This window comes from Lissotriton vulgaris, chromosome 2_1 (assembly GCF_964263255.1).
Source record: "Lissotriton vulgaris chromosome 2_1, aLisVul1.2, whole genome shotgun sequence".
Classification (NCBI taxonomy): Eukaryota; Metazoa; Chordata; class Amphibia; order Caudata; family Salamandridae; genus Lissotriton; species Lissotriton vulgaris.
In genome coordinates, this window is record NC_141687.1 from 1411365861 (window position 1) to 1411390151 (window position 24291).

Consider the following 24291-nt stretch of genomic DNA (forward strand, 5'->3'; position numbering starts at 1 on the left):
GGCGAGCACTTGACCTTATTGCAGCAGGAAGTTCTAGTCATGCTGCAAAAAGGGGCAATAGAGCTCGTTCCATTGCAAGAACAGGGAACAGGGGTTTACTCCCTGTATTTTCTGATCCCCAAAAAGGACGGATCCCTCAGGCCCATCCTGGACCTCAGGCCCCTGAACTGGTACATTCTCTCGGAGCACTTCCATATGCTCACGTTACAGCAAGTGCTCCCCCTGCTTCAGCAGGGGGACTTCCTGGCTACACTGGATCTGAAAGATGCATATTTTCATATCCCCCTGCATCCTTCCCACAGGAAGTATCTCAGATTCACGATTCAAGACCAGCATTACCAGTTCAGGGTTCTGCCGTTCGGGGTCACCACGGCGCCAAGGGTTTTTACAAAGTGCCTAGCGACTGTGGCGGCGCATCTCCGTCGCCAGAACGTCCACGTCTACCCCTACCTGGACGACTGGCTCATTCAAGCAAAGACAGAACAGCAGTGCGTCGACCACGTGTCACGCACCATTCATCTCCTGCACGAGCTGGGATTCTCTCTGAACTACCCGAAGTCCCATCTCCAGCCCGCCCACGTGCGACAGTATCTGGGCGCAACAATAAACACTCTGGCAGCCACTGCGCAGCCAAATTCAGTGAGAATCGCCAGTATCCAGGCGCTGATCCAGCGGTTCAGGCCTCAGCACTCGCTTCCAGCGAAGGTGTTCATGCAGTTGATAGGCATGATGGCCTCCTGCATCTCCATTGTCCCGCACGCGAGACTACATATGCGTCCGCTTCAGGAGTGCCTTGCACGTCAGTGGACTCAGGCTCATGGGCAACTGACAGACCTAGTGTTGGTGAGCGGTCGGGCATACAACTCTCTGCATTGGTGGAATCCACAAAACCTTTGCAAGGGCCGACCATTCCAAGAGCCTGTGCCACAGATTATCCTGACAACGGACGCCTCTCTCCAGGGATGGGGAGCGCATGTACTCCAGTACACAGTGCAGGGACTCTGGACACTACAGCAAAGGAAGATGCACATCAATGTGTTGGAACTGATGGCAATCTTCATGGCCTTGAAGGCGTTCAAAGTACATCTGTGCAACAAAGTCGTGTTGATCCGGACGGACAACATGACGGCCATGTACTACATTCAGAAGCAGGGAGGCACACACTCTCCGCAGCTGTCTCATCTGGCTCAGAGCATGTGGAAGTGGGCCATTCAGAGGAACATCTTCCTCATGGCAGAGCATCTCCCGGGCAAGGACAATCAGATGGCGGATCTGCTCAGCAGGCACAGCCATCAAATGCACGAGTGGGAGATACATCCATCAGTACTCCAACCGTACTTCCAAAAGTGGGGTCATCCAGAGATAGACCTGTTCGCCACGAAAGAGAACGCAAAATGCCAAAGCTTCGCCGCCAGGTTCCCACACCCGCAATCACAGGGCAATGCGATGTGGATGAACTGGTCAGGCAGATTTGCGTACGCTTTTCCCCCAGCACCTCTGATACCGCTGGTGGCACACAAGCTCAGGCAGCACTCGATGACGCTCATCCTGGTTGCTCCAACGTGGGCTCGCCAACCATGGTACACCACGTTTCTGGAACTCTCCGTGGTACCGCATCAAAGGCTTCATCTCACTCCCAGCCTTCTGACGCAGAGCCATGGCGACATTCAGCACCCAGATCCGCCACAGCTCAACCTGGCGATCTGGCTCCTGAAGTCCTAGAGTTTGGCTACCTCAATCTTCCTCCCGATTGCATGGACATCATTCGGGAGGCAAGGAAGCCCACTACTAGAGCTTGTTATGCGGCTAAATGGAAGAGGTTTGTCATCTACTGTGTTAACCACGATATTGACCCGCTAGATGCTTCCATTCAAAACATCATTTGTTACTTGTTCCACCTATATCAATGCAATCTGGCGTACTCTTCCATCCGCATTCACTTGTCTGCTATGGCAGCATACCTCCAAAATAGGCAACACCTGTCACTCTTAAGGTCCCTGCTATCAAGGCTTTTCTGGAAGGACTCAAAAGAGTCATTCCACCATGGACCCCACCAGCTCCAGAATGGAACCTCAATGTGGTTCTTACAAGGCTGATGGGTCCTCCCTTCGAGCCACTGCACTCTTGTGAGCTTCAGTTTCTGACTTGGAAGGTTGCGTTCTTAGTAGCAATTACATCGCTACGGAGGGTTAGCGAGCTGCAGGCGCTCACCATCCAAGAACCTTTCTTCCAGGTGCATGCTAACAGGGTTGTGCTCCGTACTAACCCTAAATTCTTACCCAAGGTTGTATCTCAATTCCATATGAACCAGACAATTGAGTTGCCGGTGTTTTTCCAAAACCCAGAGACGCTGGCGGAGCGGATGCTCCACACCCTTGATGTTAAGAGCCTTGATGTACTATGTAGACAGGACAAAAGATTTTCGCAAAACCAAGCAACTTTTTGTTGCTTTTGCCACACAACACAAGGGAAACGCTATCTCCAAAGCTGGGATCGCTAGGTGGATCGTGAAATGCATTCAAATCTGTTACGCTAAAGCTAAACGCACTCTCACTATCCCACCAAGGGCCCATTCCACCAGGAAGTTGGGGGCCTCTATGGCTTTCCTAGGTAACATTCCCTTAGAAGATATCTGTAGAGCAGCCACATGGTCTACCACACATACTTTCACTAAACACTACTGTGTAGACGTGCATTCCAAACAGCAGGCAGCTGTTGGTCAGGCTGTTCTCAAAACACTTTTTCAGACTGCTGCAGCTGGCACGGGCGGCCGCCGCTAATGGAGGGACTGCTATGTATTCTATGCACAGATATGAATTCAGCAGCCCACATGCCTCGAACTGCAAATGCTACTTACCAGTATGCATCTGTTCTTGGCATGTAGGGCTGCTGACATTCATATCGCCCACCCTCCTCCCCGGCGCCTGTAGCAGCTGCAGTATTCATTCATATGTATATATATATGCTCATAGCATGGTCATCACTCACATACTTCACTCCATCTCTGCCAATGGCTAAAAACAATCTGGGGATGGAGGCGATGCCCATGCGCACTGTAGTCCAGGGGAGGAGCCACCTATCTCGTGATACTTCGAAGACTCTTCCAGGACAACAATGTGCAATCATCCGGACCCAACACTAGGCGGCGATCTATGCACAGATATGAATGTCAGCAGCCCTACATGCCAAGAACAGATGCATACTGGTAAGTAGCATTTGCAGTACCATGGGTGGCCAGGTCATGTACAGAATGCGAAGATGTATAATGTCTGCATTGGTACCAACGTAAAAATATTTAAAAAATTGGCAAGGCCAGTGAGCTGACCTTTGGAAGCACACAGAGCTTAATTTTTATCCAAAATATGCAATATGCTCAAAAAAGCAAAAATCTAAATCTAAAATAAGGAAAGCCTAGCAGGCCAGGCCAACAGCACTGGCAATTAAGTGTTTTAATGTTAAGCTGGCTGTGCAGATTGTGGATGTGATGAGGCAAAATGCCGTCGCTCTGTAGAAGATAGCCAATGAATGAACTGGGCTCACCCGTTGCCCTTGTTTGTGCAGGGCAGAAAAAAAATGGAATGATACTCGAGACCAGTGGATGAAGGTCTGACCGAAACACCTATATCTTTGTATGTATTTTTGTTCGGCATTTCTTTAAAAATATGATAGATGCATGTGGCATACGCTGTCTCCATGCCGACATTGACAAAGCCAGTTGTCTTGCCTATAGGAACTATTGGTTTTAGCTGCTGTGCACTATAGGCAAAAAAGTGATGACACAGCTGCCATGTCCTTTTGTAGGTGCGCCTGCATTCACCACGCGCATATTTGCATGCCTGCAAAATGATTTTTTTTTTCGCGTTTACTGATTTTTCTAAACTTAGGTGAATCAATACACAAGGGCAAGAGATCAATACTACAGGTGTGAATAAAAATGCACATTGGCAAGAGCAAACTATTGATTGGTGGAGGAAAATAGCACACGAGGGAGACAGTGGGGGAAAAAGCACTTTCATTCAGTGCTTAAACAAGCATTGGCATAGCCAGTAGGTCTCGCCTTTGGGGCCTTATAAGTTTTTAGTTATGCAGCACAATATCCTACCTGCAACATCAAAGGTTGCATGGCTAAACACTTATACGGTCCCAAAGGCGAGACGTATTGGCTATGCCTTTTTTTTTATTACTGTGGTTTCACTTTTTCCTCCATGAACTGTGTTCAAGTCCTGTGAAAGTTAGGAAGAGCGCCTGCCAGTGATGTAATCCATCAGTGTTCAGAGCTAAAGATTTTTAGCATAATTGAAATTCCAGGTGACTAGGCCTGTGAAGCAAAGTTTGAAAGATTGAATTGCTTCCTGAAAAGTGATCAGTGATCAGATCACTACTGGTCTGGTTCTTCTCAGACCGCTCGAACTCCCATATAGAAGGTTCATGCACTGCTCAAAAATTTTTCTTTTGTTAATTCAGTGCATGGTTTACAGCGGGAGGTGTGTTAACTCTGTTCTTATTGCGTTAAGCATAACTTGCCCCTGATGCTAATTCTTCAGGCTGTTCAATCCTCTAGTGATGCAGTCCCACAAAGAATGTTTTAGTGCTGTTGGCTTGCATCGCGCACTTGCCTTTCTGTCTGTTAAAGCTTTGGAATGTGTCAAATTTTTTCCAGAGGCAATCTTTGTGGCAAAGTTGAAATTACAGTTCATGCAAGAGGCCAACGATTGAATGAGCATGTAGTCTGAACACTTGTGACAATCAGAGGGACTTAGAGAAACGTAAGTTGCTTTTAGCCTCCACGTCAGGACTCATTACCCATCCACTCCCTGAACTCGCCCAAATGCCTGGAGGCAACTCACTTTGCCCTATGTTACAATGGATTCGTATGCTGGGTGAAAACAAAAGTACTGAAACTTATCTGCGGAAAATAAAAAAAACACTCCTAGAAAATAGTGACAGGCATACAAAACGGCTTGAAGTAGAACATGTAAAATGTAACTAGGACTAAGATATCGACTTGGATTACTTTAGGAGTTCCTCTGCATCTTGTCCAGGGCATTTCCTAAACTGTAAAGTTATGGGAATTACTGTAGGGCCCAGAAAGAATACGATTCAATGGGATTTATTTTAATTGCTGCCATTGCTGAGCCTACTCCTGGTAAAGACTCCCCAGTAGGCGGCGCTCTGCCATTTGCCCTTGACTGCTTTTCTCAAGCTGCAGTTGAAGCTTAACTGAGCAGACCTTGGACCTGTAAGAGTAGCATGGGGGCGCAGGCAAATGACTCCGACCACAGCCCTCCTTGTTTGGCCCCGACCTACTGATCCCTCAGAGGGAGCCTTTCCCTGCTTCCTGTCATGATTGTGATTACTTTGAGTCGGAACCACGTGGACGCCGCGCAAGGCCCAGGTCTTCTCTCCTATAATTCAATGTCTTTGCCCAACCTCTACGTCTGCCAACCCTCGACCATAGTGTTCTTTGGTTCATGTCCTGTAGACATGCGCATCTGTGAGGTTGCAATGAGCGGTTCCTAAAGGAGAGGAAAGGTTGGGCAGCGCAGAGGCCCATCTCTGGATCCAAAACATGGATGCTTCGCGGAAGATATTGTTTGTCAGGTTTTTTCATAGTTTACCCACGCTATGAGGACCAGACCGGTCCCCATAGTGTAGGTTATCCATAGTGTAGGTTATACATGCCCACTTTTACACACACACACACACACACTTTTTAGGATGCAAGCAGACGTTTTTTGCCCGTCCTTTTTGAACCTTAAGTTATTTCTGTGCAGTGTGTGCAAAGCATAAAACACAACATAGGAATATGGTTGTGCGTGTGTGGGGTGATGTGACGTTTTTATGCTTTAATTTTGACCAGGCTGTTTGTTAAAACGCTACACTGTAGTGCGACTGTTGCTTATAGCAGAAGGTAAAAATGTGGTATAAAGTGTTTTTTTTTTATTTGACAAGGACTGTGCTAGTTTAAAACACATGTTTTCAGTGTGTCACACTATTTATGTCTCTAATTGTTCTTTTCAGTGTATGCAATACGTGAAGCAGCCACCAACAACCTCATGAAGCTGGTGGAGAAGTTTGGTGCAGAGTGGGCTCAGAACACAATTGTTCCGAAAGTGCTAGCCATGGCCAATGACCCGAACTACCTCCACAGGATGACCACTTTATTCTGTGTTAATGTATGTATCTAGTGCAGTTATGTGACCTAGACTGACTGTTACTGCATCTGCTGTGACGCTTGCTTTTATTGTCTGTGTATTGTCACACTTAAAAAAAAGTTTAATCAAAGGGGTGTTTAAACATTAGGAACCTGCAATTCATTAGCTTCCCATTAAGGGTTTTACTTTATTGTGCTTTTTTTTATGGTGTGACAGTGGTCGGGGGTAGTATATTTACATTTTTCACCCTCATTTCAAATCTTATGCACGCAAGTCTTGTGGTGGTCATAACATTTGGGTATTATGGATTTTGGGTGGATGATGAAAGGGGGAATAGGACTCCATTTAGTTTGAAGTTTGAAGAGTGGACTGAGGGACAGAAACTGTAAGAATATCTTATTGCCTGAGTGCAAGCACTTCTGCCTTCATCCACCCAAGAAAAGATGGTGGGCATGGAGGATTTGTGAAGCCTGATCCCGGTTGGGCAGAGCTTGGCAACTATGGTTTCCAGTGTGAAGCCTTTAACTTGGTGCCTGTGCTCCATGTATTGATGCTATACTGTGGTATCTCGAGTGTTTATTTGTAAGATTGAAATAACACATTAAATTGTCTCTTGCTTCTCATTGCCATTGTCCTTTAATTTATGACGCCACTGCAAGGCATGAGAAGTACAGCGCATATTCAATTCTAGGAATCTCATACCATCCTTTTTTTTTTTTTTTTTTTTTTTAAATCCGTGCTTTTTTGGGCCTTGGGATTGTCATTATGTCATTCGTTTTTATCATTTTTCTGAATCTCTAGTGATGTGTTGTCTGCTTTCATCACAAGACTTTGAGGGCCTATCTTTGTTGCGTTAGATTACTTTATCATTGGGGACCATTCGGTTACAGTTATTATTTTTTTTCCCCGTTCACAGGCAACTAAAATCTACACGTTTAGGCCATTTGAGGTAATCAAGACTACACCACATATAATGCCCTGGGTTGCAAAATAATCCCCAAACCAGGAATATCGTTCCAATGTTGAGAAAGTATACAAAAAAAAGTGGGTGGGATGCTTGAATTGATGTCAGCCACTGGTAATTATTCAGGGGTTATATCCCAGTCCGTTATTTTGCACACCATGCCAACTCTGTTGGGACCCAGCCATATACAATTCAGTCTCAACCCTGCTCCAATATGAACAGTCCATCCTGAGCTGCCAAGCACTGTCCTCCCTGAACCAGAACACAAGCAACCTAAGACCAGTTTCTCCCAGATTGAGGCCCTTTAGTCAGGTGTAGCTTGGTTCCAGTGTCGCGGAGTACGGGGATCCACATCTGTGCATCCTTCTTGCATTGAATTGTATAAAAAGTGATGGGTGGAATACTTAAATGAATCTTTTCATAGGTAATTGCATCCCAGTCATTATTTAGTATTCTATGCCACCTCAGTTTGCATCCAGCAATATACAAATTAGCCTCTGGCTCACTGTGCCACTGGAACCATGTTAACTTGACTGAAGAGCTCCAGTCGGTGTGAAATGTGTCTTGGTTGCTTGTGTTCCTGTTCAGGGAGGATCTGGCTTGGTACTTTGAATGGACGGTTCCTATTGGAGCAGGGTCAAGACAGATTTGCATATGGCTTGATCCAAACTGAGGTGGCAGAGTGGGTATAAGAACTATGGGTTGGAATGCTACCCTCCGTTTGCCAGTGGTGAGACTTATTGCAAGCATTTCTCCCATCACCTTTAGTGTATTTCATTCTGACAACCGTTTTTAAAATCAGAACCAAAGGGAGAAGCATGTAAAATTGATCCACCATTGCAGGCCACAGTAGTCCAGTTTTGTCTGTCTCCTGTATGGTCTTTGAGTTTACTGAGGAGAGAACTTGATAGTCATAGCTTGGAGTAATGTTCTGGTCATTGTTACTAGACCCTCTGTCAGTTTAATCATGTTAGCTGTTAGAGTAGTTTAATTGAGAGAACTGCTTGTTTCAGAGCCATATTGTGGTCTTTTAAGTCACAGAATGCTATTTTGTTTTCGCATGAACTCTTATAATTCTGTTTTGTAAAGCACAAGTTAACTGCTAGTGCATTTTCTGATACCTTTTTAGTCCACTGAATGTACTATGACCTCAGATCTATGAAAACCTGTAGAGATGTCCTAGGACTTGAGCTGTGACCAGATGGTTCAACACGGACCCCTAACTTAGTTGCATTGGTCCACTAACCTGGTTGAGAGCTAAGAGTAAGGGTTCCTTCTTATTTGTCATGCAGCTTTTGATGCGGGAGTTATATTTTCTTGAGGCGTGTTTTAACATTTGTGTAACAGAAATGGGAATTATTGGGGAAAACCTACCTCCTGCTAGTGTCTCTTTGAACTTTGCCCCTACATGCCTTCTGTGAGCTATGGTAGTTAACTTTTTGTGCATTCTGAATTCATCATTGGGACATGCTGTGCTTAGCAAAATCCTCTTAATACATGGTTGTTAAATACAAACCCTGTGAGGGACGAAATAAGAAATGTATAAGTTTGTATACTCGGTAATGCTTCAAACCACTTGCTTGTGTTCTTTGTCTTCAATAATGGACCATCCATTTAATTCTTTGTATGAAAATTACTGGCCAACACAGGTCAAAATCCCTATGGTTTTTTCTTCAGTGCCTTATGTGTTTTGTTGAAGAGACATGCCAGCCCCTCTGGTATTCCCACACGACTAGCACCACAAGATCCAAAGGCACACTGCTCCAACTGCTCTGACATGAGAGGGAGAGAGAGTTCCTCAAGCCAGAAGTCCAACATCTGGGCCAAAAACCAGATTCATGCATTGTGTGCTAGTCATGCCACAAGCCCCCTCAATACCAAACGGCTGAAGCAGAGCATCACTCTTGTGAGAGCGTGCCATCGAGCTGAGCGGAGCTGAAAACAGTATACTTTTTTGTGCCCAGTACTTCCAGCCAGTATGCCTTGGATCTGGAAGCTTGCCTCTGCACACTAGAAGGCCCCACCAAGGGCAGCAAAACTAAAACACACTGCACTGCCCCTTCAGCACAAAAAATACTCTGTATTGAATGTACTGAATGGCAGGCAGCAGGCTGCTGAAAACCACTGTCGGAGCCTAGGCAGACAACGAAGACCACCCTGTAACCAGCACAGGGGCTGACGCCAAGGTCTGAAGTTAACTAGAGCTCGGTCTTTGAAAAGCTGACAGATGTATTGGATGAAAAACTAAAGAAAATCTTCATCCACCCAGACATGGACTAGATTCTTCCCAAGCCGCCAGCACTTGGACTTCCTGCATACCAACAAAGTGAAGTCCATGCCCTGCAGTGCCAGGTCTGCTTTCAGGAAGTGGCAAACCAGGATGGAGGTAGTTGGGAGAGGGTCCAAATGAGTAAGCTCAAATTAGAGGCTACCTTATCGGCTGTGAACGCGAGTGATTTAAAAATGCTGTTAATGCAATCTGAAAACTCCCTCTAACAAACACAATGCTAGGGCCTCACAATGAATGAAACGAGGACCTGACATCAATTGGTTGTACTATGTATTTATCAGATTTAAATTCATTCAATGGATTTTTCATACATTGCGTCCCTAGACTGTCAAGATAAATTTATTATTTATTACTTGTTCAGCAACTAAAAGAAATAATAAGAATCTCTAGACACCTGGCCACCAGAGAAAAAGACTTGTATATATATGTATAAACGCTTTTGCCACAGGACCGCTTTTGAAGTTCCTAACCTGCTGTTTTCCGCTACAGGAGTAGCACAGTTCTGAGCCCAAGTGCAGCTGAGTGCCAGAGACCTTCGCGAGGCCGCAGAGGAGGACGAGGCGCCGGCCCCGGGACTGCGAGGACCAGCATACACCATCTCCAGCTGGTCCTCTTCCCGTGAGCCCCGCCCCCTTCCAGTGCCCCGCCCCCAGCCAAGCACTACAACTGCTCGTGACACCCGCTTCGCGGGTGCCACTTGTGGAGCAAACGCTTTTGCCACAGGACCGCTTTTGAAGTTCCTAACCTGCTGTTTTCCGCTACAGGAGTAGCACAGTTCTGAGCCCAAGTGCAGCTGAGTGCCAGAGACCTTCGCGAGGCCACAGAGGAGGACGAGGCGCCGGCCCCGGGACTGCGAGGACCAGCATACACCATCTCCAGCTGGTCCTCTTCCCGTGAGAGCCCCGCCCCCTTCCAGTGCCCCGCCCCTACTCAACTCCTCGATCTACAAAGGTGCTTCCTGGACCGCGCATCGCGGGACGCGCGCGGGTCGAAGTCCGGGGCGAAGCCCGGGCCAAAGGCGGGCCCGTTGTTGCCCGTTAGTGCCCGATAGAGACCGGACCGGGCCACCCCCCCTTCACCGCCAAACCCGCAACCAGGTAACATCATGCCACCTAAAACAAGGAGCACCACCATGACTAAATCCAAACACGCACAGGAGGTAGCCCAAGTAACAGGTCCGATCGACCTATTCATCTCACGGGCCCACGAGGCAATAAGCCAGAGTATCGCCCTGATGGAAAAGAGAGTTTCACTAGATCTAATGAACGCCCATGCAAAACGTTCTTCTCTAGGCGCAATAGCAAACGCCACCTCTCCTATCCATCTTAACACACAAAACTGTTCCCTTCCCGTGACTCTGTCAGTACCAGACACAATTACAGTACCATCGGTAGTAAACCTTTCTGTTACACAGTCTGAGTCAGACCCCTCTATAATGTCTGACGATTTGGAAATAACCCCTGACCTAGCTATTTGCCAAACCCAGGAGGACGCTCAGTCAAACGGAAACCTGCATCAACAGGGTGAAAGGGAAGGAGCAATCCCGAAAAAACACTCACTAATCACCGAAGAAGCAGTAACCAAGACCTCCTGTCCAGAACATATGACAACTCAATCAAAGTCCACAACGCCGCACAGTATACTGTTTCCCTCAGTAACCAACCAACCACCACACAAGGCAATTTCAAACAAGCATTTCGATAACCAATGTAAAACATGTAGAGTCACCTCGCAAGTACTCACCACAACAAAAGATCTGTTATTCCAATATCTGAAGCCCATCCAACTTAGCATCAGGAACCTAGAAGCCCAGTTAACCAGAATCTCTGCCACCCTTCTCGACACTAACACCCGTATAGAAATGAAGGGCCAGCGGAATGTTGCGCAGCCACCTAAAAAACAACTCCAACCACAAACCCATAAGACAGTTAATCACACAAACCAAACGACCCTAGCTCAGAAAAATCATAAACAAAACACTACACATCAAAAACCGTCACTTAAAACGCCCCAACCCCAGAGTAATAAATCTTCCGCTGTACCAACTCAGCGAACCGAAAACAAAGATTTAGCCAGTACAGATACCCCAGGTCCAGCGACAAACACAGACACCAGCAGAGCCTCTTCCGAAAAAAGGTCTGAAACACTCCCATCGAAACCACTGACCTCTCAGCCGACCCCTAAAAACAACAGAAAACCTCCAGCAGCTAGACGCCCTGCCTACTTGCCTCTGGAAGCCACTCCGTACACAATAGTCCTCACAGGCGTACCAGAGCTAACAGATGATACACCGGAAACTGCATGGTCACTTAAAAATAAGGTCATGCAGTGGTTAAGCATCAACAGGCCACTCGAATCCCACCTATCGGGAGGGATCACCACAGCCCGCAGGGTAGCCTGGATAGGCAAAACGTCAAAGTCAATCCGCGGAGACTGCATTATTGTAACATGCAGAGATCCCTCCACAGTGGACTACATCTGTGCCTGGCCCCTGCTCGATAAAAAAAGGGGGATTGACGCACGTCATCTCTCCTTTTTCTATCCCCAAGCAAAACATCGTAACCCTCCACCCTGGACATGGCACCAGACTCCTAAAGAATCATGGACTCAGGAGCCATGGAATCAGGTCCCCTGGAACCAGATGGAATACACAAACGATCACGAAGGTAGGAGCAGACCAAGAGAATGGCCAAGAGAACGCCCGAGGCACTATTGGCAAGAAAGACCCTATCAAACCTATGGAGGCTGGCAGGGTCTCTCAACCCAAAACCGCTTCGACTGCCTTGAGATGGTCGACTGACCATTTGGGGATGAACTTACACATGCCAAACTCGGCATTACTGCACTCTTAGTCAATGCCACACAACACCCAGCACTCGCAGGGTTCCCTTACGTTAAGCACGAAACTCCATCCCAGGAAACTTAATATTCCTCCTACTATCCCTGAAATACCTACTCATACCATCCAGGAACCTCCTAAAGAGCTCCTTAATGCTTCAAAAAAGGCAGCCTCTACAATCCCCTTAGCAGAAGCTGGTAATACCTCGAACGTGCCACCAGTCAGTTGTAGCCATTAAAGCTTCAGTTGAACGCCTCTGTGTCAATGTACGACAATCACCAGTAACCGAGGCCGTTAACAACCCGACAAAACTATCACAAAGTATGAATGAAGCCGCAAACCTGGGTCTTTCCATCGTCTTTTGGAACATCGCAGGCCTAACTACAAAAATAACTTCCTCTTCATGGCTAGACACAGCAAAGAGACACCAAATTCTGTGCCTGCAAGAAACCTGGTGTATAACCCCGCTCCATCTAGCTGGCTATAAAACTCTTTTCACTCAAGCAATTCCTGGCAATATGGGCAGACCAAAAGGAGGGCTCACGACCTACATTGCCAACACCCTCCCCTTTAATGTGAAATTACTAAAGGAAACACCCTTTTTTCAGATTATACTAATCAAACAGCTAACAGTACCCAAAGGAAATCTCTACATACTCATAAACTATTATAACAATTCATGCCCTTCGGAATGTTCCTCACACCTAGATGAAATAGTTACATCTATAACATCGCTTCAAAAAGATAGTAACGAAGCCACAATTTACGTTATCTGGGGTGGTGACTTTAACACTAGACTGTGCCCAATGCATAAAAACGGGACTTGCGGGCTTCAGAACGAACTTGGAAATCCCCTTCCTCACTTTGTGCACACGCCAGGGGGCAATAAACTAAATCCTTTTCGCACTAGACCTGGACTTTGTCAATGAATTAGTCAATCCGGAGCAGGACTTTCTACCCACTTTCCATGGGTAGGCTGTTTATCAACTATCGATTACATCTTAGCCTCAAATTCCTACAAAGGGCAACTAAGTAAATACGAAATTGGGTCAAACCCAATAAGCGATCATTACCCGCTCGGTGTGGAAATCCACATGAAGCAAGTAGGGACACTTTCCGTAAAACCTAGTTCCCTTGATCAACAATCACTGTCCATGAAGAAATTGAACGGATACGTAATCAAATGGTCAAAGATCGACCCGGAAGAGATGACACAGAGGATTCTCGGAAAGACACACTACTGGATAACCAACTGCTTGTCCCCTGAGACACCACCAGAATCAATTGTCACCTCTTTCCAAAGCATCCAAGAAACAATAAGAGACGAGCTATTCATTAATACAAAAAACAAGTCCAGACTTCCTACTGCGAGATGGTTCGATTCCACCTGTCGGAAGGCACTCTCATCCCTCAAAGAAGCTCTACATAATCAACCAAGAGACCCCCAAAAAAACTCCCAAATGAGGAAAATCTACAATACCGCTCGGAAAAACCGTAAAAAACAGATCAAGCGAGACCTTTGGCTGCGACTACATGATAGTGCACAAAGGAAAGACAGCGCCGCATTCTGGCAGACCATAAGATCACCCTTCCTGGCCAACGCCAGTGACCCGGATCATCTAGATGTGGCAATAACTGAGGAGGACTGGGTCTCCCACTTTTCAAAAATCTTCGGAACACCATCAGACGTCGCACTAACCATCCAAACACAGGAACCCGAACTGGCGAAGAACAACATCTATCCGATCAATCTACACTTTACTTTAAGTGAAGTCCTAAAGGCAATCAAGGCCTCAAAACCAGGCAAGGCCCCTGGTCCAGACGGGGTTCCAATGGACTTGTTCCTACACGACGTCGACCATTGGTCGAAAATAATTACACGGGTTATGTTAGCAGTAGCCTCAACCGGACTCTTCCACTCATGGTCAACCTCGACATTACTACTACTTCTAGTAACGAGCTTCTAGTAACGAGACTACACGCATTAAATGCGCACTGGTGAATGCCAGATCTATGTGTAAACATAGAGACGATGTGGCCGAATTAATTTCGGCACACAAATTAGATATTCTGTTTATAACAGAGACATGGGCCGATCTGGCTTCTGACCCTGACCTGGTAGCAGCCATCCCGGAGGGCTACTATATCACTAGACAAGATAGACCGACAGGAAAAAAAGGGGGCGGCCTTGCCATTATTTTACGGCTAGAACTAACACTGAAAACATGGACACTAGATAACATTCCGGCAGAAACATTAGCCTTTTCCATCACTTTATCTCCTATTCAAATGTTTAATGGAGTTCTGCTCTATCGTCCCCCAGCCACTAGAATGCCTTTTCTCCAATCTATCAGTATCTTATTAGAGCCAGTAGCAGAAGCCTCTGACTATACTATACTAGGAGATTTTAATTTTCATTTAGAAGAAACAGCAGATAAAGACACACTGAGTCTTACTGAGGACTTTAAGGCCGTCGGCCTAAACCAGCTAGTCACTACAGCTACGCACAAAGCAGGTCATGTCCTTGATGGCCTATTTACAAACAACCAGGCCATTACTTCCCCCACTGTTGTCCCTATTGTATGGTCAGACCATGCAGTAGTGGTCTTTCACGTCCGTGTTAAAAATCATAAAAATCAACACTCGGCCAAAAAACAACTTAGAACGTGCAGGGACTGGAAAAATATAGATACAAAGACACTATCTGAGAAATTGGAAAATAACAAGCCATCTAGAACGCCAGACCCTCAACTGGCAGCAAATAACTATAGTCAATGGCTTACAGATTCTTTTAATCAAGTAGCGCCTCTTAAGAAATTGCGCCCCAATCGCGCTACACCATCAGCCCCTTGGTTCTCCGAAACTCTAAGACTAGAAAGACAGAAATGCCGCAATCTAGAAAGGTGCTGGCGAATCAACTACGATAACAACGACAAAGAGAAGTACAAACAAGCATTATCAATATACAGGAAACTGTTAAGACTGGAAAAAAGTAAATATTTTACCGAACAGATAGAAAAAGCCCAGAATTCCAGTAAACAATTATATCAGGTAGTGGCAACACTAACAAATACACCAATAGCAAATACTACAGACGTTACTCAAGAGTTCTGTGATCAGATGGCTGATTTTTTCAGAACCAAGGTCACAGAAATCTATAATAAATTCAGCAATAATATAACAGGGAAATCATCAGAGAGCCACAAGAACGCACAGCTCATATCCTCTTCTCTGAATGAATTTATCCCCCCATCACTTTCAGAAATAAAAGACCTTATTAAAACAACTATGTCAGGTTCTCCTTTGGATCCCTGCCCACCGGTCATCATTAAATCAATAACCAAGGTAGTAGCTCCTATTTTGGAGAATATCTGCAGTACCATTTGCGAAGCAGGTATCTATCCTCAAAAATGGAAAACTGCTATAATAAAGCCTTTGCTAAAGAAACCCACCCTTAACACCTTGGAATTAAAAAGTTATCGCCCTATAGCAGCCCTCCCTTTTCCATCCAAAATACTTGAAAAGGTTATAAATAAACAGCTGGCTAGCTACATTGATCACAACAATCTGCTGGACAACACCCAGTTCGGGTTTAGGAGAGGCCATGGAACGGAGACGGCGCTTATAAAGGCTTCCGAAGAGATCAGACAGATCATGGACCAGGGTGGCACGGCAATCCTGATCTTGCTGGATCTCTCGGCGGCTTTTGACACGGTCGATCACAACATCTTGATCGACCGTGTCACAGCTATGGGCATACAGGGCAAGGCTGTGGAGCTCCTGGTCTCTTTTCTATCCAACAGAGAACAGTCAGTAAAGATGGGGAATTATTATTCACCCACATTTGTGCTGCCTTGTGGAGTCCCCCAGGGATCCTCGCTAAGTCCGACACTTTTTAACATCTATGTGTCGGACTTGGCGAGGGTCATTAAAATCCATGGAATGGGAGTGACTTCATACGCCGACGACACTCAGTTGGTGTTAGCAGTGCATAAAAACGGGAGTGAGGTAGCGGCCAACTTTCAGATAGGCATGAGAGCTATTAGTCACTGGATGGACAATAACTGTCTGAAATTGAACACCGATAAGACTGAGGTAATGGTGTTTGGGGACCTAAAACCAGCTTGGTCCCCGGTCTGGTGGCCACCAGAAATGGGTAATCCACCTACTCCAGTTTCGAAGGTAAGAAACTTAGGAGTGCTGTTTGACAGCAAACTGAGTTTCACCAATCATGCTAATGCAGTGGTCTCCTCCTATTACACGCTACGAAAAGTGAAAAAGTTATTACCTTTTCTTCCCCTGTCTGCCGGGAAAACACTTATGTCCTCCTTGGTGTTATCCAAGGTGGACTACTGCAATGGGCTTCTGTTGAATGCCCAGGAGCAGGTCTTTAAGAAACTGCAAATGGTGCAGAATGCTGCTGCACGAATCCTGACCAAAACTCCTAAGTTTGCGCCCATTTCCCACATTGTCTACCAACTTCACTGGCTTCCGGTGAGAAAAAGAACTAAGTTTAAGGCATTGTGTATTATCTACAAGGCGTTGAACAGTCAAGGACCTGACTTCTTTAGGGAATCACTGTTGGTTTATGTCCCTAAGAGAGCTTTAAGATCTGCCTCATCTGCTTCTCTTTGTATTCAACGAGTCAGAACAGTTACATGGGGAGACAGACGCTTCTTGGTAGCTGCCTCGAGGCTCTGGAATACCTTGCCCCATCAAATAAAATGCAGCCCGTCACTGATGATCTTTAGAAAACAAGTGAAGACCTGGTTATTCAGTCAATAAATGCAAAGAAGTTGCTCGTTATCTGCCTCTCTATCAGTCTAGCGCCGAGACACCATTAGTGGTATTTGTTCGCGCTTTATAAGTTTAAAAAAAATAAATAAATAAATACCCATCTTTAAAAAAGGTGATCGCAATGATCCAGCATGCTACAGACCGATCTCCCTTCTGGACTCCACGGGCAAGATTGCAGGTCGACTACTCCTGGACCGACTACAATCCTGGGCCCGGGAGAATAACATTACCGACCTGCAATACGGTTTCCAGAAGGGGCTCAGAACCGTAGAACAGGCCCTAAACCTCGTGCTACTGGCCGGAAAATATACACTAGCTAAAGGAGGTAACATCTTCCTGGTCTACGTAGACTTAAGCGCGGCATTCGACTGCGTCCAGCACGTAAAGCTCCGGCAAATTCTAGCTCACCTTGGTGTGGACCCTCCCATATTAGCCTTTCTAAGAGAGTTATATACCAACGCAGAAGGTCGAGTCCGTTATGGCATCAACGGTGAACTATCACGGCCCTTCCAAATCTCAAGAGGAGTAAGGCAGGGATGCGTACTGGCTCCCTTCCTGTTCAACCTCTACACAAACGGACTCGAACAGGCGATGTTGGAAGGGAGGCAGGACCTTCCCCAGATAGACCACCATTCGATACCCATCCTCCGGTATGCCGACGACTCTGTAATCCTGGCACAGACCTCAAACCAACTCCAGCGACAGCTAAATAAATATGTGACATTTATAGACTCACTCGGCCTCAAAGTCAACATCAAAAAAACTTTCACAATGAACATTGGCCCAAGGACAAAAGTATCCAAGCCCATAATGATTAATAACAACAGACTAGAAAAAACCCAGGTGTACCCATATCTGGGCATCCTAGTGGAGGACACAATGAACTGGCGCAAGGCAGTGGAAGCCAGAAATCTCTCTTTTCGCCGTGCTACTTCCGCACTAATCACCTTTTCGAGGAAACTAGGCAAACCAGCCCCACCGGAACTGTTAGCCATATATTATGCAAAATGCCACAGTGTGGCTACCTATGGAGACGGTATCTGGGGCCATGGATGTATTGACCAACTCCAGGTCACCGAAAATGCCTTTATTAAATACATCCTAGCTCTCCCCCAAAGCTCCCCGATTTTAGCCTCGCACCGGGAGCTTGGCATTGAATGCATTATTGACACCATCCGATGCCAGCCTATCCTAATGTGGCAACGAATATGGTGCAACCCTGAAAGCCACATAACCCGATCCCTTATCACTGACTGTCTTAGCTTATCAAACTGGCGGAAAATCCCGTGGCTTAATTACATCCATAAGTTCTTCAAAGATCTGGACTGTGAACATTACTTCCTTGAGCCACCCTCAATCGAAGACATTTCAAAGAAACAGCTAAAGCAAATATGTATGGGCCATCTAAGAGAACTCCGTAACCAAGCAGAGATCACCAAAGTACAAAACGAGAAAACCTGCGTGTTGCAGACAGGAAAACTCATTCAGCCCTACTTGACATATTTCCTATCAAACTATGAATTTTTTAATTACAAGATTTCGTTTTGATCTCTTCTATCGTCTGGTCTCATTCCCGGAAATAAAGAACTGGACCCGTAATTTGATGAGATGTCCCTGTGACGGAGTTTCCGCACAATCCACGATCCACGTCGTCCTCTTTTGTAAATATTACAGACAGGAAAGGAAAACATGGATTATTCCTATTCTCCGTTCCAGTGGTCTCAGACCATCGTATCCAGCACTCTCCCATTTACAATCCCCGAAATCCCCGCATGAAGCCAAACTGATAGCAACCTTCCTGAAAACAGTAATTTTAACACGTCGCAATGTTTCCATTTAAAATAGTATTTTTCCAATTTCCTGAAACCGTATTACCTTTCCAAAAGTTTCTTTGTACAGTGATTCAATTTTTGTGACTTTAATGCTTCTTGCTTTTTACCTTTGATTTATATTCAAAAAGTTCTTTGTAAAATGTACTTTTTATGATTATATAAACTTATAATCGAATAAAAGTTAATGAAATGAAATGTATATATTGATTGTATTGAATTGATTCTCCACTGTATATTCTTCTTCACCACTTGAAGATCTGTTGACTGGGTGTGGGAGTTTGATTGGTTCAGATGCTCCGTCCATCACCACCCCCTTTTGTACCGCTTTGTTCGCCATAAGTTGGCAGGGTAAGCTCAGACGTGAGTCCCTTGCTCACTTTGCCACTGGATTCAAGCAAGCCTGGCTGAAGACGGCTGTAATGCCAGAAACCGGTCCTAGAAAGCTGGTTTCCGGTCCAGGGAAGGCATGGCTTGGCAGTTCGGGCTGGCCTGTTCCCATGAGGCACAGGGTCAGACTGATTTGCATAGGCACAGGGTCAGACTGATTTGCATATGGCCATGTCTGAATTAGGGTGGCAGAGTGGGCTAAAGAACGGTGATGGATTAAACCCAGATCTGTTGACTGGGTGTGAGTGTTTGATTGGTTAAGATGCTCCGTCCATCACCACCCCCTTTTCTTAGCTATTCTTTAGGCAGTGCAGTTGGCATGGCGCAGAGGCAGTGTGACATGTCATCTTTGTCTGTTTTGTCTTCACCAGGCCACACATGCTACAGTGGCAGTCGGCATGGCAGGGGAGGAGTCCCTAGGGGATCCTCTTCAGTTCCAATGCCCTAGGTACCCGGGTACCCTTTACTAGGGCCTTACAGTGGGCCTAACCTGGAAATTGCCAATTGTGGAATCGACTTTAGGGAAGAAACACTGGCGACCTGCTTGGATAGGACCTTGTGCAATACTATCCAGGCAAATAGTGACAAATATGGAAACCAGAAGTAGCTTGGTTACAAAGCTGAAATGTTATGGGCTGGTTTTGTGTTACAGATTTCGATCTAGAGTTGTGGTGTCCTCCCAACTTAATTATATTGGAAGCAGTTAGTGAGCTTAATTTGTGCTTAGGCATTCATTTGGTTGCCTCCATTGCAAATGGAGATGAAGCTAATGGTGAACCAAAGAGAACTTTGTTCATTTGTGTTGAATACATTTTTAAACCAAAGACTGGTTTGATTGCGAATGTGAATCTTAGTGAGAAATTGGAGCAATTGTCTGCATGTGAAATACTGGGATGTAACTGCGGTCTCGAAAGAGGCAATCTAAACATGGGGAGAGGGCCACCAACAGCTAGGTGTGTTGGAAAGGAATTGGGCTGCTTTTTTAAAAATCCATTTCAAAGAGTAGCACTCATGATTCTCATCCAGTGTAAGGCCTGTCTGTAACCTTTCACCTATATCTTCTTTAGGCGCTGTCTGAAACTTGTGGACAGGACATAACCACCAAGCTGATGCTGCCCATTGTTTTGAAAATGGCTGAAGACCAGGTAGCGAATGTTCGCTTCAACGTGGCTAAATCGCTGCAGAAAATCGGGCCAGTACTAGATGGCAGGTAACTTTTCCACTGAACCGAAATCCATGTTTCTTCAGGTTGACTTCCCTGTTTTGTGTTTAAGTGTGTTGGGGAAAAGGGGGGGGGGTTCTAGGGGCCAAATGAAAAGCCAACAAATCATTATTTTAGGGGCATCATTTCGTAAGACACCTACCTTCTTGGTTGATGTAGGGTGCATTTTTGGGGGAGTGTTATGTGCAACACTTTAAAGCCTTTCTTTAACATTGTGCAGGCATTTTTGTTCCCTATATGAAACCATTAAATCATTGCACCCTACCTGCCATGCTTGATTTAAAAAACAAAAACAAAAAAATTGTAAAACAATTAATCTTTTAACAGTGCACACTTATTTTCTGCATTAGAATTTCTTGACCTTGCTGATTTTCTTAAACATTTATCTTTCTTACCCTTAGAAACAGAAAGGTTGAAATGTTACACCTTTTTTTATGTTTAACTGCTTCTTCCGTACTCTGCCTTTCTGTGTGGTAAGTTGTCATTATTGTGTTTTTGTTTCTACTGTAACAGTACACTGCAGGCAGAGGTGAAACCAGTGCTGCAGAAGTTGGGGCAGGACGAAGACATGGATGTCAAATACTTTGCGCAAGAAGCAATGAGTGGTGAGTACTCGTCATAGCTATAAAGTTTGACCAGTACATTTGCCTATAAAATAACACAATTTCACATCTTCTATATTGACATGGGCACTTCTTTAACTGTCTTCATGAATTTGTCAGTGATTAAATAACTTTGCTCCCTGTCAAGTAGTAGGAAAAGGTTTGTTTTACTAGCTGCTCTTACGTATCCAAGTGGTGAAATTCCGCTCTTTCCTGGTTTGCCCACCTTACTCCCATCTTTCCTTGATGTATAAAAGCTCTTCCCCTGACTTAAAAAAAACAAACTGCAATTTGTGCAGTACAATTATTCTGATCAGAAGAGGTTGGACGTATTTTTGCAGAGGAATTGATACATTGTTAGCGCTTTCAGACAGTTACAAAGTTTTGTATTATAACCCATTTACCTCTTTGACCTGTGCGTATTCATATTCAAATGCTGTTTAATTGACAGTCTGCCTGTTTTTAAGGCTTGTGTAATTTGTGCTGAAGCTTTTTCAAATTTTACTAATATTGTTTTTTGCTTCTAGTTCTTGTTTTGGCATAACAGATGGGACGGGCAGTTGCTTCTTCTGATTCCAAACCTGTTGAGGATTTCTGAAGAAGACTGAAACGTGTGACTCACTACCACCAACCCTCTGCCCTCCCCAATTTCCCCTCTCATGAAAACAAATGGCAACTACTGTTGGAAGAACTCTATTCCCAATGATGCTGTTCTTCTAAAGACTTTTTTTAGAAACTTTTATTTATGCTCTTACGATCATGTGCAGCTCTGCCACCATGAATCTTAACCGCGTACTGTATGCTAACCTGTAGTTTTTGCTGGAGGGTAATAGGTGGCGTGTTGTTGAAGCATTCAGGTGAATGAGAAATAGTGACAGGTGCATGTATGTATATTATGAGTTGCAGTTTTATTGGCTTTTTTTTATATTGCCATTTTCAGTTCACCATCATGCCCAACACACGAAAGAACAAATTCATCCTCTAGCTCTTTAAGGTGTTTAAATTAGACTCCTTTATTCTACTTCTTGGCCTATCCCTGGGTATGTAGCCGGTTAAGTTGGAGTAGAAAAGACTCATTTCCCCTCAAAATAAGATAAATATCCATTCTTTAGGAACTTCAGTACAAGTTCATTTCATGCAATTAATGTGAATTCTTTGTACTCGTTTTAAATACTCATTGAACAATACTTTAAGGTTGTGTCATATCTAGATCGCTGTACTGTGCCAAAAGTTTTTATATGGTGGAGGCACTCAACTTTTTCTTTCCAGAAAGGGATGGGTCCTTCAATCACCCTTTCTTTTTTACCCTAACATTCAATTGACCCATTGTATCGCTAGCCCCTTGTCCTTTTTTTTCATGCGGGCATGACAATTGTCTGGTCTCAGAAAATCCCACTGTAACACACCTATCAAACTCTAGATGAGGGGAAGCTGTGTTGGGGACCCTTAGCAATCGAAAGTCAATTGGTTCAGTAGGTTTTTGATTAATATATGGAATAAAATTGCCATTGCGTATGTAAATGTTGAGTAATCTCTCTTTTTTAAGGTTCTTTTTGATTAACATTTGCCACACTGTTTATCTAAAGTTTCTTGACTTAATTTGGTGAACACAAACATTGACCTAGTTTTGATGATTATGTACTGATCTGAAAGTTATGTATTGAATGTCACCTAAATTTGCTCACTCTATGAGAAGTCCATCCCCGGTCGCTGTGTAGATTTTAAAGATGCAATTAAGTAGAACCAAATGTTTTTCTAAGCCAGTCTTTGCTTACAATTGAGGTCAACCGTAAGCACAAGCAGCCATTGTACTTAATTATACCTCATCTCCATTTTTCTTGAGGTTAGTGGCCCTTTGAAGTCAAAGGTTAGTGCTTTCACACAATCTGGGGAGATTAATGTAAGATGTGTATATGATTTTTTTTTCAGGTTTCCATATAGTTTCCTGAAGAAAATACAGTATATGTAATTAATAACAAATGTTTTGCTTAGAAAGTATGTATAATCCAATCCACCTAATAAATATACAATAGGATTTGAGGGATGAAGCACTTGCCGTACATTATAAGTACAGTTCCAGATTTCATGGCGTACAGTTCCAGATTTCATGGCATTTATTTTTCTTACATTTGAGTCTATTTTTCCATATTTTATTTTTTGGCCATCTTATTGGTATTTATCCATATTTATTTTATTTTGTGTTTTGAGAATAAGCAGTCATAAAATGGTATAGTTCCCAGTTTATTTAACTGATAAACATACACTCTTACTTTGATGCCTATCGAGTAGCAAATTAGGCAGCCAAATCGAGCTAAACGCTATACCCACATGTAAATATGGGCATTATATACAAATGTTTTAAGGAAATCTGCTCTTGTGTTCATTTTTATTTTTTTAGTTCTTCGTGCTATCTATCTTCACCGTTGTTGGCCTGGAATTTGTGAATGACAGCATGGAGAGTCACTCACTAGAAGAACAATTTTTAGTATTTCAGGTTTTAAAAATAAATATATTCAGAAAACACATCATTTTCTGTCTATCTGAAAAATCTGTAAAAACTGAGAGCCTTAATTATAAGGAAATTGCAAGTCACTGAGGAGTTAATAACCATATAGAGGAACAAGACCCAATTTAGTTCCTTTATAAGGTTATTGAACTAGGAGGTTACTGACAATATTCTTAGGTACGCCAGCGGGTAATTTATCCCATATAATACATGGTCACGTCATCACCTTTCCCACAAACCACTTCAAACCGGTCTGCCTGATTAACAGAGGGCCTCAGCAGTCGTGGCAGGGGACCCCCACTTGTGACAGAACCTCTGCAATGAGAAACTGCTGCACAGAGATCCTTTGTATAATCTGGCCCTATGTGTGTAGCTCTTTCATATGAAAAAGCTAGCATTTTTGCAAACCTGAAGAAGAAAAATAAAGAGTAGTACAAAATTAAACACATCACAAACTTGCTAGATATTTGTTACAAAGAAGTTTTTAGAAACCATTCAATAAAAGTCGTTAAAAAAAAGCTGCTGTAGCTCCGAGTATGTAGAAACCTGCTTAAGGATTCTTGCTTTGCTCTTTCTTACGAGTTCAAAAAATAATTACCTGCTTGTCATTGTAAACTATTCAAATAGAGCAGAAGAAAGAAAAGCAACATTCATTTGTCTTTGCTTTAAACATGCTCCCTGACCTGCCTTTCACATC

General features: G+C 44.3%; 1 protein-coding gene across 1 annotated transcript in view; it reads left to right on the forward strand.

The window, feature by feature from the left end:
• Positions 1–22609, forward strand: part of PPP2R1B (protein phosphatase 2 scaffold subunit Abeta) — a 112165-nt gene extending 89556 nt beyond the window's left edge. The window contains exons 12-15 of the mRNA XM_086957176.1: positions 6022–6176; positions 20332–20474; positions 21000–21091; positions 21616–22609. Of these exons, the coding sequence (XP_086813302.1) occupies positions 6022–6176; positions 20332–20474; positions 21000–21091; positions 21616–21632 (407 nt within the window). The 3' untranslated portion in view covers positions 21633–22609. The remainder of the gene's footprint in view (positions 1–6021; positions 6177–20331; positions 20475–20999; positions 21092–21615) is intronic.
• The last annotated feature ends 1682 nt before the right edge of the window (positions 22610–24291 follow it).